Source organism: Camelus dromedarius, chromosome 19 (genome assembly GCF_036321535.1).
Source record: "Camelus dromedarius isolate mCamDro1 chromosome 19, mCamDro1.pat, whole genome shotgun sequence".
NCBI classification, from domain to species: Eukaryota; Metazoa; Chordata; class Mammalia; order Artiodactyla; family Camelidae; genus Camelus; species Camelus dromedarius.
Window position 1 is genome coordinate 24,150,432 of NC_087454.1, and position 16,456 is coordinate 24,166,887.

General features: G+C 37.0%; 1 protein-coding gene across 1 annotated transcript; it reads right to left on the reverse strand.

Annotated features, from left to right (window-relative positions):
* Window positions 1-4,674: 4,674 nt before the first annotated feature.
* TMEM217 (transmembrane protein 217) lies at window positions 4,675-5,253 on the reverse strand. Its single transcript, XM_010977640.3, has one exon. It carries the CDS (start codon window positions 5,251-5,253, stop codon window positions 4,675-4,677), a length of 579 nt encoding a protein of 192 aa, XP_010975942.1.
* Between the last annotated feature and the right edge of the window lie 11,203 nt (window positions 5,254-16,456).

The following is a 16,456-nucleotide window of genomic DNA, read 5'->3' on the forward strand; positions in this document are numbered from 1 at the left end:
CACTGAAAACTAGGAAACATTGCTCAAAGTACTTAAAGAAGACATAAATAAATGGAAAGACATCCTGTGTACATGGATGGGAAGATTTAATATTGCTAAGATGACAATACTGCCTAAAGCGACCTACAGATTCAGTGTAATCCCTATCAAAATCCCAACAGTATTTTCTTAAGAAATAGAAAAATAAATTACAACACACCAAAATGAAAAACTCCTGTGCATAAAAGAACAGATTAATAGAGTGAAAAGGGCAACCATAGAATAGAGAAAATATTTGCAAATCAAATATGTGATAAATCAGAATATATAAAGAACTTCTACAACTCAACGGTAACAACACAAATAACCTGATTTTAAAAACGGGCAAAGGACATAAATAGACATTTCTCCAAAGAAGATATGTGAGGACCAATAAATGCATAAAAAGATGCTCAACATCACTAAATATCAGGGAAATGCAAATAAAAACCACAATGAGACACCACCTCATACCCATTAGAATGGCTACTATCAAAAAGCCAAAATAATAAGTACTGAGGAGGATGTGGAGAAATTAGAACCTTCATGCACTGTTGGTGGGAACGTAAATAGTACCATTGTGGTGGAAAACAGTATGGAAGTTCCTCCAAAAGTTAAACATAGAATTATCATATTATTCAGCAACTCCACTTCTGAGTATATACCCCAAAGAACTGAAAGCAGAGATTTGAACAGATACTTGTACACCAATGTTCATAGCAGTACTATTCACAAAAGCCAAGAGGTGGAAACAACCCAAATGCCCATCAATGAATGAATGGATAAATAAAATGTGATATATACATACAATGGAATATTACCCACTCTTAAAAAGGAAGGCAATTCTGACCCATGCTACAATATAGATGAACTCTGAGGACGTTACGCTAAGTGAAATAAACCAAAAAAAGACAAATGCTGTTTGACTCTACTTATATGAGGTACCTAAAATAGCGAATTTATAAAGACATAAAGTAGAATGATGGTTGCCAGGGGATAGGAGGAGGGGAGGACGAGGAGCTGTTGTTTAATAGGTAAAGAGTTTCAGTTTTGCACGATGAAAAGAGTTCTGGAGATCTGTTGTGCAACGGTGTGCATGTATTTAATACTGCTGAGCTCTGCACTTAAAAGTGGTTATTATGGTAAACTTCACATCATGTATATTCTACCACAATTAAAAGACTAGAAATATGTAAGTTAAAATGAAAGTGAAATCATCTTTTTCAGACATACAAAAGCTGGAAGAATTTATCGTCATCAGACCTGCACTCTAAGAAATGTTACAGTCCTTCAGGCAGAAGGAAAAGGATGCCAGGTAGACATCTGGACCTATACAAAGGGATGATCAGCACTGGAAATAACATGGGTAAATGTAAAAATAAAAAAGTTGTTTTTCTTGTTATTTAAAGCTCTTTATAAGCTAATTGGCAAAAATTATAGCAATGGAGGATGAGGTAAAAAGTAAAACAGTATCACAAATAGGAGAGGAAAACTGGGCATATACTATTGTAAGATTTTTATACTATATGTGGAGTGGTATTATATCACCTGAAGGCAAATGAGGATATATACCACAAACTCTAAAACAACCACAAAAATACACAGCAAAGAATTAGATATATAATAAGGTAGCAAAGGAGATATTAGAAATATTAAATTAATCCAAAAGAAGCACTTAGGGGAAATTATAGCACTAAGTGTCTATGTTAGAAAATAAGAAAGGTCTTGAATCAATGACCCCAGATTCTACCTTAAGAAAGTATAAGAAGAGAGCAAATTAAACTCAATGTAAGTAGAAGAAAGAAAGTAATAAAGATTAGAGGAGAAATCAAACACACAGATCGATGGAACAGAACAGAGAGCCTAGAAATAAATCTACACACTTACGGTCAATTAATCTATGACAAAGGAGGCAAGAATATACAAAGGAGAAAAAAACAGTCTCTTCAATAAGTGGTGCTGGGAAAACTGGAAAGCTACATGTAAAAGAATGAAATTAAAAAACTTTCTCACACCATATACAAAAATAAACTCAAAATTTATTAAAGACCTAAATGTCAGACATGACACCATGAAACTCCTAGAAGGAAACATAGGGAGAACACTGTTTGGCATAAATCATAGCAATAATTTTTTTGATCTGTCTCCTAAGGCAAAGAAAACAAAAGCAAAAATAAACAAATGGGACCTAATTAAACTTAAAAGCCTTTGCACAGCAAAGGAAACCATCGACAAAACAAAAAGACAACCTACTGATTGGGAGAAAATATTTGCAAATGATATGACTGATAAGGGATTAATGTCCAAAATATGTAAACAGCTCATACAATTGAATATAAAAAAATTAGCAACCTGTCTAAAAAATAAGCAGAAGTCCCGAATAGACATTCTCAAAGAGGACATACGATGGCCAACAGGCACACGAAAAGATGGTCAAGATCATTAATCATCAGAGAAATGCAAATCAAAACCACAATGAGATATCACCTCACACCTCTCAGGATGGCTATCATCAAAAAGAACAGAAGTAACAAATGTTGGGGAGGATGTGTAGAAAAGGGAGCCCCTGTACATTGTTGGTGACAATGTAAACTGATGCACCCTCTCTGGAAAACAATAGAGAGGCTCCTCGAAAGACTAAAAATAGTACTACCATGTGATCCAGCAGATCCACCCCTGGGTATATATCCAAAGGAAACAAAACCACTAATTCGAAAAGAAACAAGCACCTCAATGTTAACAGCAACATTACTGACAACAGCCAAGATATTGAAACAATCTAAATGTCCATCAACAGATGAATGGATAAAGAAGGTGTGGACTATACAGATACAATAATAAATATATATAATGGAATGCTCTTCAGCCATAAAAATAGAATGGAATTTTGTCATTTGCAACAGCATGGATGGACCTGAAGGGTATTATGCTTAGTGAGATCAGTCAGAGTAAGACAAATATTGTATATTATCACTCATATGTGGAATCTAAAAAATAAAACAAACTAGTGAATGTAATGAGAAAAGGGCAAAAGATTTGAACAGACACCTTACAAAAGAAGATACAAGGATGCTAAATAAGCATATGAAAAGACAGTCAACATCATTTGTTATTAGAGAAATGAAAGTTAAAACCACAATGAGATGCCACTACGTACCTGTTGGAATGACTCAAATGAAAAACTTACTGTCAATACCAAGTGCTGGCAAGGATGTGGAGGAACTGGAATTCTCATACAGTATCAGTGGGAATATAAAATGGAACATACACTCTGGAAAAAAAGTTTGCCAGTTTCTTAAAAAGTTAAAATGGTATTTACTCAAGATAAATGAAATCATAAGTCCATACAAAGTCTGTACACAAATGTTTATGTGTCCTTATTCATAATTGCCCTGAACTACAAACTATATGTTCTTCAATGGGCAAGTGAATAAACTATGGTACATTCATGCCATGGCATACTACTCAGCAGTAAAGAACGAACTATCAAAACACATACACGTGGATGAATCCTAAAGGTATTAGGCTGAGCAAAATAAGCCAGGCCAAAAAAAAAGATTACTTATGGTATGATCCCATTTATGTAAAATTCTAGAAAATGCCAACTAATATATAGAGATAGCAAATCGGTGCCTTGTGAGGGTGAAGGGTGATACAGGAAGGAGCAGGAGGCAGGGATTAGGAGGAAACTTTTGGGGGTGGTACATGTGGTCATGAATTCAATTATGGTGATGGTTTCATAGGATATACATACATCAAAACTTATCAAATTATATACTTCAACATGTGCAGTTTATCATATGTCAGTTATACCTCAACTTAAATAAACACTTAACACAATGTCTAATGTTTGAAGAAGAAGTTTGCTCAGTTTGTCTTCCATCCTGGCTTAAACTGCATCTGACAGTTTCTGAACCTGAGCTCAAAGTGAAGTATGGTGATAGGTGCTAATGTGTAATCTTGTACTGCTATGTAGTAGGCTAATTGATTCATCAATGGTGATTTAGTTTCTCCCACTAAACTGCAAAATCCTCAAGGTCAGGCCTCATATCTTACACTTTTTTGTGTCCTCCCTCTGTGTCTGGTAACAGACATAAAAATGTAACAAATACCTTTTTGATTAACCAAGTGCCTTTTGGGTCCCTTGACAAATTTGAAAGGAGGGGGGCTCGAGACAGAAAATGAAGTATGATTTTTCTCTATTTTTGTAGTGTAGAAGACAGGGAGAAAAACCATAGCACAAAGCCACCTCAAGACACCAACAATATTCTTTGTGCTACAACAATCTGAGATATTAATATGGATTTGCCTGTCCCAGGGTTAAATTAGCTGCTGGTTGAAGGGTGGTGAAGACATATCAAGGTGGCAGGACTGTCAGACTGCAATTCAGCTTCATTTCATTCCATGCCTCTTCATTTTGACCAATAAAGTGGTTCTGACCAGAAGAACTCAAGGAGTGCTTGGCAAATAACGTCCTTTAACTAAACATCCTCAATGAGCAGGTGCTCCAGTTGTGACTGTAATCACATTTTTCTCCACATTCCCCCAAAAGGGTGGTAGTACTGTCTCTACTTGCTGAAAAGTGCAAGAAATCGAAATTGAACCACCACAATAACCTGGGAGACCTGCCTCTCACAGGAGAGTAAAGGGCTGATGTTACTCAGTATAGTGGTGGGTAAAGTTGATTATCTTTGATTTCCGCCGTGGGAACTCTCCACTGCCTATAGAAATACGTCTGTTGTAGGAAATTATATTGCCCTGGCTTTGATTCTTGTAGATCACGCAGGCATAGGTGATGACAAAGAACATCCAGAAACAGTGCGTCAGTATACGGGACACTAAACCAAACCAGCGCATGATTCTGACCTCTCCAATGTTAGAGGCGTCGTTGGTAAGGATTTGTATCACAATGTTTACAGTTTCGTAGAAAAAGATCCAGATGATGTAGATCACCAAGCCCCTGTAAATCTGTGCATATACTGAGTATATGAGCAAACAGCTGATGATGATGGTGATGAAAGACAGAAAGAAGATGATAGTCCAACTCCAGCAGATGATTAACTGTTGTATGAGGATGTCTGTACTCTTGGTCTGCGAGGTAACCTCAGTGCAATTGCTTCCCTGTAAGTATTTCTGTTCAAAGATGAGGTACAAGCCGGTGGCCATGATGGTAAAGACCCCTGATAACATGGTGCCTATTTTGGCGGTCATCCCACACCAGTGCTGCTGTCTCATGCTGAGCCCCTCTGGGAAGACAAACAATATGTGGGAGAATTCTGGTTCCTGCCAATGATGTGGTAAATTACCAGGGTTTCTGCCTCCTTCCCCAAATTCACCTGGAAAAACAATAGACAGAAATATGGAAACCAGGCAGCAGCAGCTTTGGGGAGATACACAACTGCTTAAAATTGACTGGGGATGTGAGTGGGGAGGAGGCTGGAAGTGGTCTGGGGTTGGAGGCAGTGAGCAGATAAATTAGAGAAGTGACTCTCAACTGAGGCTTCACTTTATAATCACTGAAAGTGCCCATGCCCACACCCCACCCCACAGCAATCAGAACATTCTCTGGATGGGACCCAGATTATCAATATTTTTAAAAACTTTCTAGTGATTTTTATATGTAGCCAGTATTAGAAAACACTGAGTAGAAAAAGTTGGTTTAAATTATGCTCTTATCTCTTCTTAGCATCGCTTTGGGCAACCATTGCTGCCCCGATGGGGAAAATTGGCTGCATTTGTGCAGACCTTGTGTGCAAGTACCTCAGGAGAGAAACTGGGGTAGCACAATAGCCCTGCTGGGGTGAGGAGTTGATGAAGACAGCTGGGCTTTGAGCAATCACTCCTCCACTACACATCGAAACTTAAGGAATATAATGAAAGGTGTACTTTAAGGGAAATTTAGAATCAATAATGAGCTAAGCATTCAACTCAAGAAGTTAAGGGGAAAAAAACCCAACAATAAGAACAACAAAAATTGGAGGAAGAAAATAAAGAACAAAGAACAGAAATTAATAAAAAGGAAATAAAGTAGGGCCTCTGATTGCTAGGTTATGGGGGCCAACTTGCTGCTAAAAAAAAAAACAAAAACCTAATATTGCTGGATAAATAGTTTTTAAATATTCTTGAAAGCACAGAAGTTCTGACAAGGTAGGAGGTAGGAGACCAAAGACTACAGGAGTTCAGGAATTGGAACAGATAAGCATGAAAGTCAGATTTGCTCTGAGGGTATTTGCAGTTCTGGGCAAACTTGAATTTCATCATGAGAATTCTGTAGGGTAAGGAGGAATGAAATTAAAGCTCAGAGTCTACCAAGGTGAGGAGTCTATTAGAAGGCCTTCTCTATATTAGTCGTGGCCCCCAAAAGGTTATGATTAGAGTAAAGGGGAATCACATGTAACCCAGCCCGCACATATTTCTCCTAAGAGACTCCAAAGGAAATTAACTCAGTACTGCACTGAGCATAAGGGGAAAAGAACTTTCCTTGAGACATTGTAACCACAGCTAACCTTTTTATAGATTTCTAGCCCAGATTACATGAATATTGAGAAAACTTTAAACATGTAAATCTAGTTTAAAGTAGTCTGGAACTGGAAGTGTCTCGAAGTGCGTGGCAGAAGCAAACTCAGATCCTCTCTGGAGGAATGCATCTTTATGATGGTCCTCAAAGAATCACCATGAGTAATTTCTCAGGGACAATGACTAGTACACACTAGAAAAAAAAATAACTGAATATTCAAGGAACAAGGCACTGTGAGAACCAGCAGAAATAGAACTGCAAAAATACCACTTTAATAACTATTACATTTAAAAAATTCTTTATTTTTAATTGTGGTAAATTACACAAAATATAAAATTTACCGTCTTAACCATTTTAAATGTACAGTTCAACAGTGTTAACTCTTTTCACATTGCTATGCAGTCAGTCTCCAGAACTTTTCATCTTGCAAAACTGAAGCTCTGTACCCATTAAACAACAACTCCCTATTTCCTATGTCCAGCCTCCAACAACCACAATTCTACTTTGTTTCTATGAATTCTACTACTCTGGATATGATACATATCTGGATATGGTGAATCCAGAATAGCAAAATGGAATAATACAGTTTTCATCTTTTTGTGACTGGCTTATTTTACTTAGCATAATGTTCTCAAGGACATTAGGTAGCATCTGACAGAAGTTCCTCTGATTACTATATTTAAACAAATGAGATAATATTGAAAGTATATGTAGAAATAAGGAATCATAGAAAATAACCTAGTAAATTACTATATATAAAATAGATAAACAATAAGTTTATACACTATAGGACAGGGAACTATATTCAATATCCTGTAGCAACTTATGGTTAAAAAGAATATGAAAATGAATGTATGTATGTTCCTTTATGACTGAAGTGTTGTGCTGTACACCAGAAATTGACACAACATTGTAAACTGACTGTACGTCAATAAAAATACATTAAAAAATAAAAAGACCAACCCCAAACCAAACCCCAACGCAGTGATTAATCCTTAATAAATTGCCATTCAATATAAAAAGAAAAGAAAAAAGACCCTCGCAGATCTGAAAGAGAACCAAGTAGAATTTCTAGAGATGAAAAACTCAGTACCTGAAATTTAAAATTGAGCGGGCATATTTGGTAGCAGATCAGACACGGATGAAGTGATAAGTAGTTAACCAGAACATAACTCAATAGAAATTTTCCAGAAAGTAGTACAGAGGGACAAAAATATGGAAAATATGGATGAGAAGTTTAGAGACATGAAGGCTATAATAAGATGTTATAGGGGAGAGGGTATAGCTCAAGTGGTAGAGCACCTGCTTAGCATGCATGAGGTCCTAGGTTCAATCCCCAGTACCCCCTCTAAAAATAAATAAACCTAATTACCCTCCTACCAAAAAAAAAAAAAAGATGTTATGACTCAGAGAGAGAAAGGAGGGAAGGAGAGAAGATAGAGAATAGGGCAGCAAGTTTGAAGAGGTTATTAAAGCTGAGGATTTGCACAACAGAAGAAAAACAACAAACCACAAATTCAAGACCTCTGATTGCTAATAGAATAAATAAAAGGGAATTATACCTACACATATGGTACTGTTGAACACCAAATACTAAGAGAAAAATCTCAAAAACAGCCAAGGGTCTTTTTATTCATAAAAGCAACAGTTAGGCTTCTAAGGGAAACCAAAATCCAGAGGAATTATAAATGTGCTAAAATACAATTACTGTCAACCTAAGATTCTATACCAGCTAAAATATTTCTCAAGATTGAGTGCATATAGTATGCTAACCTCTCTGTAAAATTCAAAAATAACGAAAATTAATTAATATATTGTTTGGCTTACATATATATGTGGATAAAGTTTTATATAAAAAGTAAAGGAATAATTAATACAAAATTTGGGATAGTAGTGGTTACCTCTGAAGTACAGGGATTAAGGATAGGGAAGGGACGTATAGATGAATGTGAATTATAGTTAATTTCCTATTTCTTGGATTGAATGAGGATAGTCACAAATGATCAATATGGTATAAAAAGCAAATAAATTAGTAAATAAAAGTGGACCATACATTGTGTTAATGACAACTGTTTTTTTTATGACACAGGACTATAAGTAATCCAATTTGATACAACTGAGTTCCCTAAGGAAAAACTAGGGTGGAAAAAGACAATTAATCTCATACCAAAGGTCCCTGTGGCATAATTGGCCCTGCTGTATTTACTGCCTCCCACCTACCTGAAACATATAGCAGATTTCCTCTTTTTATTCTTTTTTTTTAAACATTTCTTTTATTGAGTAATAGTCATTTTACAATGTTTTGTCAAATTCCAGCGTAGAGCACAATTTTTCAGTTATACATGAACATACATATATTCATTGTCACATTTTTTTTCACTGAGCTACCACAAGATCTTGTATATATATCCCTGTTCTATACAGTATAATCTTCTTTATCTAGTCTACTTTTTAAAATCTCAGTCTGTCCCTTCCCACCCCCCGCCCACTTGGCAACCACAGGTTTGTATTCTATGTCTATGAGTCTGTTTCTGTTTTGTATTTATGGGATTTTTGGGTTTTTTTGTTTTTTAGATTCCACATATGAGTGATCTCATATGGTATTTTTCTTTCTCTTTCTGGCTTACTTCACTTAGAATGACACTCTCCAGGAACATATATGTTGCTGCAAATGGCGTTATGTTGTCGGTTTTTATGGCTGAATAGTATTCCATTGTATAAATATACCACCTGTTCTTTATCCAGTCATCTGTTGATGGACATCTAGGCTGTTTCCATGTCTTGGCTATTGTAAATAGTGCTGCTGTGAACATTGGGGTGCAGGTGTCATTATGAAGTAGGGTTCCTTCTGGATACATGCCCAGGAGTGGAATTCCTGGGTCATATGGTAAGTCTATTCTTAGTCTTTTGAGGAATCTCCATACCGTTTTCCACAGTGGCTTTCCTTGCTTCGCTCTCCCACTCTTAATGATTTAGATGTCTTCTTTTACAATTTTGTGTTTATTCTATTTGTAATTCATGGTAGTTATCACCTTTCCAGTTACAAGTTTCTCATTTTTGTAGCATCTTGCTTCTTTTCTATTTAGAGTAGACTCCTCTTTTTATTCTTTAAAAATCTCATAAAATGTTTTGGTTCGCATTGGTCTATCTACGGCAAAGACTGTTCATTGTCTCCCAACATCAATTTCTCTCTCCTTGCTTTTCCTCCTTTCTGATTCTTGGCCATGATCAGAGCTAATGGGAAGCCCTTGTTGAATATGGGAAACACCTTCTAGGGCATGCATCACTGTTACTTGAGAGAGAAGTAAACTCCTATCACAAATAGGCCACTGCCTTTGGTGGTTCCTTCATTACAGTCACTTAGCCTGTGCTGTAATATGTCTAATCTTCACTGAAGCTAAAGCCAATGAGGACCAGCTGTCCACTGCAGATCCAGTACCTCTCTTGACTTTGCCCTTTTAAAGAAACCAGTAGATCCTTTCTCTCTATGTACTTATCTCACTGAGTCTATGGTTTTTACCATCTCCTTATAAAAAGATGTCTCCCTTTAATCTCAGGGCCACTATTGTCTTTATAATGTTTGATAATAAATCATATATTGTCTTGTGACATCTTTTACATTGTTTGAAATTGCTATTTTTTATATGTATAATAATCATCCTAATGGCTGCCAATGAGGACTTCAGGCTTGGAGAAATTAAGATTAATTTTGCCTGAAGCTGTACATCTGATCAATGGCAAAATCAGGATTTGAACTCACATCTGTATGGCTCTGAAATCAATCTTAACACTCAACCCACTTGTGCCTTGTCTGCCTCAGAAATCTGTGAGCTCAGTGAGCCCAGAGACTCCATTTAACCCACAGTTCCTAACAGGCCCTCGACTAGAAAAGAGCCTTGATTAGAGCAGACCCTTCACCAATATTGGCACTACCGCCTGCTCCCCCCCCTCCCCCCCACTCCCCGACTGCCCCTTGTCTTAGTCATGTGTTCTCAGGAACTCTCAGGGCCATTTCTCCCTGTCTCTCCTAGCCTTTCTCCTTTCCTCCCTTCCCTCCCCATCTTCTTATATCCTACACAGTAAAACTTTTAAGGATGAACTCTTGATTGCTCTAAAAGAAGGGGATTGTCTTTAACTTGGCAAAGTAGAACAGACTAGGAAATGCAGGGAGTGAAAAATTGCAACATGGCCGTCAAACATGTTTTGTTTCAATAGCACAATCTTTTAAAAGAATTTGAATTAAAATGCTTTCCAACAGGGTGGATACTGTTCTGTTGCTACAGTCTCCACCACTACCTATTATTTTTATACCCCTGAACCTCATCCACTTATTTTACTTGCCAGACCCCAGAAGGCCTTGGAGTTTGAGATTCTTGCTTTAGAAGTTTCTTCATCTCATTTAATAGAGCAGATGTAACATTTTCTGTAACATGAATATATTGCTATTAACATTTTTTTTCTGTATTCTTACACATGACTTTTAAAATCTTTGTGAGGGCTTTTCTTTCTTTCTCTCGAGTTGTATGCTGTCAATAGAAAAGTTTGCTTTTATTTTGTTAATTAAAACATTTACTTCTCAGAAATATGCCAGTCAAATGAAATAAGGGAATAAAATAACATTGATAATAATAATAGGTATTTACTAAAAGCTTCCTTGCGCCAGGCACTGTGTTAGAATTACAATCTTATAGCTATAATTGTATATATTTACTTCCTCATTGATGGTGGGGGGTATATATTTGTACTATTTATGCATTCAGACTCCTAGATATTGATTATTTTTTCTTGTCAGGAGAGGACTCATTCATAGTTATTTACAACAATTCAGAATGAAGCTCTTAACTCTACCTGAAAAGAATCAACCCCTGCCTTATGGGAGGTCATTCTGCTAATTTTCTGATTCTTCAACAGGACTTTGAAGAGGTCTTGATTCATCTTTCAAGTAACCTTCAATTTTACTAATAACTTTATGTGATTCATTTTATTATTTGGCTCATTCTAAGTTTAAGGCACCTATAGATTTAATTTCTAGTACTTGTCCTTCAGTTGACTCTGGGCTAATATATTTGATGACCAGATAATCTAATTCCAAAAAATAGTATTTCCCCAAATTGATGCAAACAGAATTAGAGATCACTAACAACATGCTGAAATAGCAAAAGTCAGAACTCTCCACCAAAAGTCTTCTGCCCATATGGATTTTCCATATTCTTTTTCCAAACCTCCAAGGATAATCTAGACCAAATTCCTACGAGATAGTTTTGTATCACTATAAATTCATGGTCACCAATTTCAACTGGGCTTTCAGCACTGATGGGAAACCCTATAACACTTCTCTGGTCAACTTCCTCTCCTGTTGGGTGTTCTCTGCAACATCTGTCCCCAAATTTCTGCCCCCAGATCCACAAATCCCATTTCCACATACATACCCCCTTCCTCTGTTACAATGAAGAAACATCTGTCTCCCTCTACATCATCTGTGTTCTTATCATCTCTGGAAACGTATGTTTATCGCTTCAGCTGATCACTCTTTACCTCATAAATCATCTCTTAGCTCCTGACAGCAAACTCACCTTGTTTTTCTCCACTTCTCTGGCAATTCCTTCCTTTACTGGCATCCTTCTGCTTATTCTTAAATGTTGGTCTTCCTCATTGAACAAACCAAGACACTCTGCTCACTTTATCCTCTCTTCCTACATAACTTCATTCATTCCCGTGGTTCAGTTGCCATCTACGTGCTGACGACTCCCAAAGCCAGTCCAGTCTTCTGTTTGGAGATCTAACCCAGCACATTCAACTCTTCTGCCTCCATTTGGGAACTCCCTTTGGACTGCTCGAGCTCAACATGTCCCAAACTGAGCTTACAATTTCTCCCACCCCACCCCTACATGCTGCTACTCTGGTGTTTCTTATTTCAGTAAATATCAGTATGCACCTGCCCATTTGCCCATGGACTAACCTCTCTCTCATCCCCTACATTCAGAAACCCCCACTGAGTTCCAACTACTCTCTTTCCTGCATATCTCTTGAATCAGTCATTGTTTTTCCATCTCCACTGTCACCACCATATTCCAATCACCACCATGTCTCCTCTGAGCTACTGTGACTAACACTATTTGTGCAGTTGTAGTCTTGATATAAACGAGAATGATGATACAGCCATGTTGGGAGTTTGGGAGGAAAGGCAGTGCGTATGTGTGTAAGGGAAAAGAAGTCCTCACTATTATGATGGGAAGTCAATAGAAAATGTCTAAAAATGATTAATCAAGAAATATCGGTATAAGTATATAATTTAGAGATAAAGAGGTACATAGGAGGGGAAACAGAAGAACTGAGGTGGTTGCCTGTCGGAAGTATGACTAGGGGTGGAGGGATACAGAGGACTGTAGTTTTTATTGTAAGCTTTTAAGTATTATTATGACACATACACAATTTTAATAAAAATAAATTTACGAAAATATAATTATTCCATGAATTCCCAATAAATCTGGATCATTCAATAAATCCCATTGGCTCCCTTTATGCTGGTGTAGCTTTCATTAACACAGTATATTTGTAGCCCCAGAAATGGTTAAGCTGGCATCGTGGAAGGATAACGGGGTAACTCTGTCCTAGTTGGAACCAAGAGCTAAAAATGTTACCATGGAAAGTAGTTGGTGACAGTGCAGTCTTTTTTGTTTATTTGTGAAATTTTCTAAAAATGATACATCATTTCAACTCCTACACAACTAGAAGAGATTCTGATTCCATCTTTGAATATTTATAACATTTTAAGTAGTGTTTAAGTTAAAGATATCTCTATGCAGATTTTTAAACAAACTACTAGAAAAATAAAAAATGATTAATATAACAAAATAATGTGAAAGAAAGCTGATTTTTATTCTTCCACTTTACTTTAACATCCTCCTTTTTGAACTCAATAGAAGTGTGTTATGTTTATTTTAAAATATTCTGTTTTTCAGCCCTGATCTAAGCCTTTATCTTACTTGGGCAGGTCTCATTTGACAATCTGCAGATCAGTCTAATCCTTTCTGAGTGGGGCTATATTTAGGGCATCGGAGTGTGAATTTTTTTTTTTTTTGGAAGCGCTGCCCTCCCAGGTTCAATCTCAGCATTGAGGGAGCAAGTTAATAAGTCATGGTCTGAGCCATCAAGGGTATCCCGAAAATGCAAGGGAAGAATTAGGTTTACAGACAATCTAAGGGAGGCGTATGGGTTAAGAACAGCAAATCTTCAAAACAAATGGCTACAGATGAAACCTTGGCTTCTGCATTTACTGTGCATTATCCTGTGCAGGCCTCAGCTCCCACATCTTTAAATTGGGAATACCAGTTACTTTTTTCCCCCATTAATATTACTAGTCAGCATAACAAATTACCCCAAAACTTAGTAGCATAAGACAGCCATTTATTATGCATATGGGTCCTGTGGGTTGAGGACTTTGGATACAACACAGGGGGTTAGCTTAACACTGCATGATGAGGAATTTGGACAGGGCCCATCCAAGATAGCTTGTCACTACTCACAAATTTAGGGTCCTCTCCGTGAAGACTCGTTCACTCATGTCTGGTGAATGCTGCTGGCTGTCAGTTGGGAGCCTCAGTTCCTCTCCATATAAGACTTTCCATGAGATCTCTCTGTGTGGTCTCAGTTGGGCTTCTTCGCAGCCTGTTGACTGGCTTCCCCAAAGCCACTGTCCCCAGAAGAGTGAGCCAGGGGAAGCTGCATCACCTTGTCTTCACTTCAGTCACTAGTCCATATACAAGGGGAGGGGAAATGGATTCTACCTTTTGTGGGAAGAGTGTTAAGGAATTTTCTAAGGCACAGAGGCTTCTGGTTATCACAGTGGTCAAAAATCCAAGATTCCACATTTGCAAGGTTGTCCAGGGAAGCAAAAGTGATCATAACAAGGAGCTAACTATTCGCCAGTGAACTGACATTTCCAACTTCCCCTTTCTCCCCAATATTCCTCTTGGCTGAAACTAAGGGCCCTCTATGTGCACCAGGCCCATCAAATCAGTCTTTATTGGTCAGCACCTCTCTGGGAGCCCAGTGTAAATAACTGATCACATAAGGCAAATTATTTGCAAAGCGTGATTGCAAGTCTTGCAGAAGAGGTGGGATCTCACGCAGCCTTTAAAAAGGATGAAGAGAACTGCTCAAATCATATGAAGCTATTAGCAAACATGGATGTGACACATTTAGTCCAGTTAATAGCCAGAAAATAAAAAAATCACTAAGAACAAAGTAGGTACTTCAATTGAGAATGGTCTGAGGATGAATAAACTGCTACATATTCACACAATGGGATGTTAAATGGTTATAAAAATTGAATGACTGTAACAACACATAACAATTTGGATGAATCTTAGCAATGCAATAGTAAAAAAAAGTACCAAAAGAAGATATACAATTAAAGACAACTACAGATATATATTATACACATACACACATATTTTAGATGCAATAAAACTATAAAGCTGTATAAGGAAACTACATCAGGAAAGTGAAGGAGTGGTGAACTTAGGATTCTAGATGATGATCAACTCCAGTCAGGGGAGGAAGCGAAATGGGTTGAGCAGACCATATAGTCAGACCCGAATTACTGAGAAGATCCTAATTTTATTTTGGGTGGAGGATTTGAGGGTACCTATTACATTATTAAAAATAACTAATATTTTAAAAGTAAATAAAAGAGCCATGCATGGATCAATGAGGAATATGTTATGCACCAAGGATTATAAATCTAATTATGAGCATACCATGTACAACAAAAAATGCTACAATAAAACAAGAACAATAACTCATAAAGTTGCTGTGAGGATTAAACTAGTTAATTTATTTAAAACACTCAGAACAGTGCCCGGAACATGGTAAGCATTGTACTACACAAGTATTTTTGCTATCATTATTTTTGCTTTATGCCAGGGGGTAACTACTATTAATTATACATGTAAAACTACTATTTATTAAGCTGTGCTGCAAAAGACACCATTAGCTTCCTCTGCATTATGCATTTCCTTCTTCTTTGCTAACAGAAGTCTGCTTTTGCTTAGAATGGCAATGAATTTAGACATAAGTAAAATATTTGCATTTCCAGGTATTTGCTTGTATCAACCGTGTCCATGGAACACAGTTCTAGCAAATGACACACATGCAGAAATCTTCTGGGGGCTCTAGGAAGACTTTTACTTTTTCTGATAAGTGAGGATCTTATCACTATCTTTACATCTTCTTTCTTCTTAACTTGAATGTGGTGTGATGCATACAGTCTCAGCAGCTATTGTTACTGTGAGGCAATAGGCATGAAGACAAAAGCAAATATGTTAAGGATGATGGCACTACTGAAAGAGAGAAAGCGCTTTTTTGCATTTTACTGATTTCTCCTGAAGTTGAGTATTCTTATAGGTATCAATATGTGATTTAAAAATCTGTCTAAATAAATTTAAAAAGATCATTTTGTTATGTAGAAAATAAAAATTCAAAGTGATGAGAAAGCATTGAGGTATAATTTAATGACTGGTATTTTTCTCTCAGTGGTACCTGAAATAAAAGTGCATCTTGCAGTATCTTAGATTATGGAAAGAACTTTGTATTTTCAGTTCCTTCCACAATTTGAGATGTGATCCCAGCAGAGGATGCTGCTGCTAGCTCCCTTCAGCTGGAGCTCTTATATCACTGAGTTGAGGGAGGAAAACAATGAAAATGAGCACATTGTAAGAGCCTAAGGCACCTGTAAGAGTACATTTGGCTGCACGGAACAGAGACTCAAACAGCAGTAGCCCTTTTTTAAAAAGAGATTTCTTTTTATAACAAAAAGTCTGGCAGTGGCAGTCCAGTCTTTGGGCACTGGCCTCTGGGGGGATGTCTGGGGGTGTAATTAGAGGTAGGATAAAAAACTTAAAAAAAAAAACCTCTTTA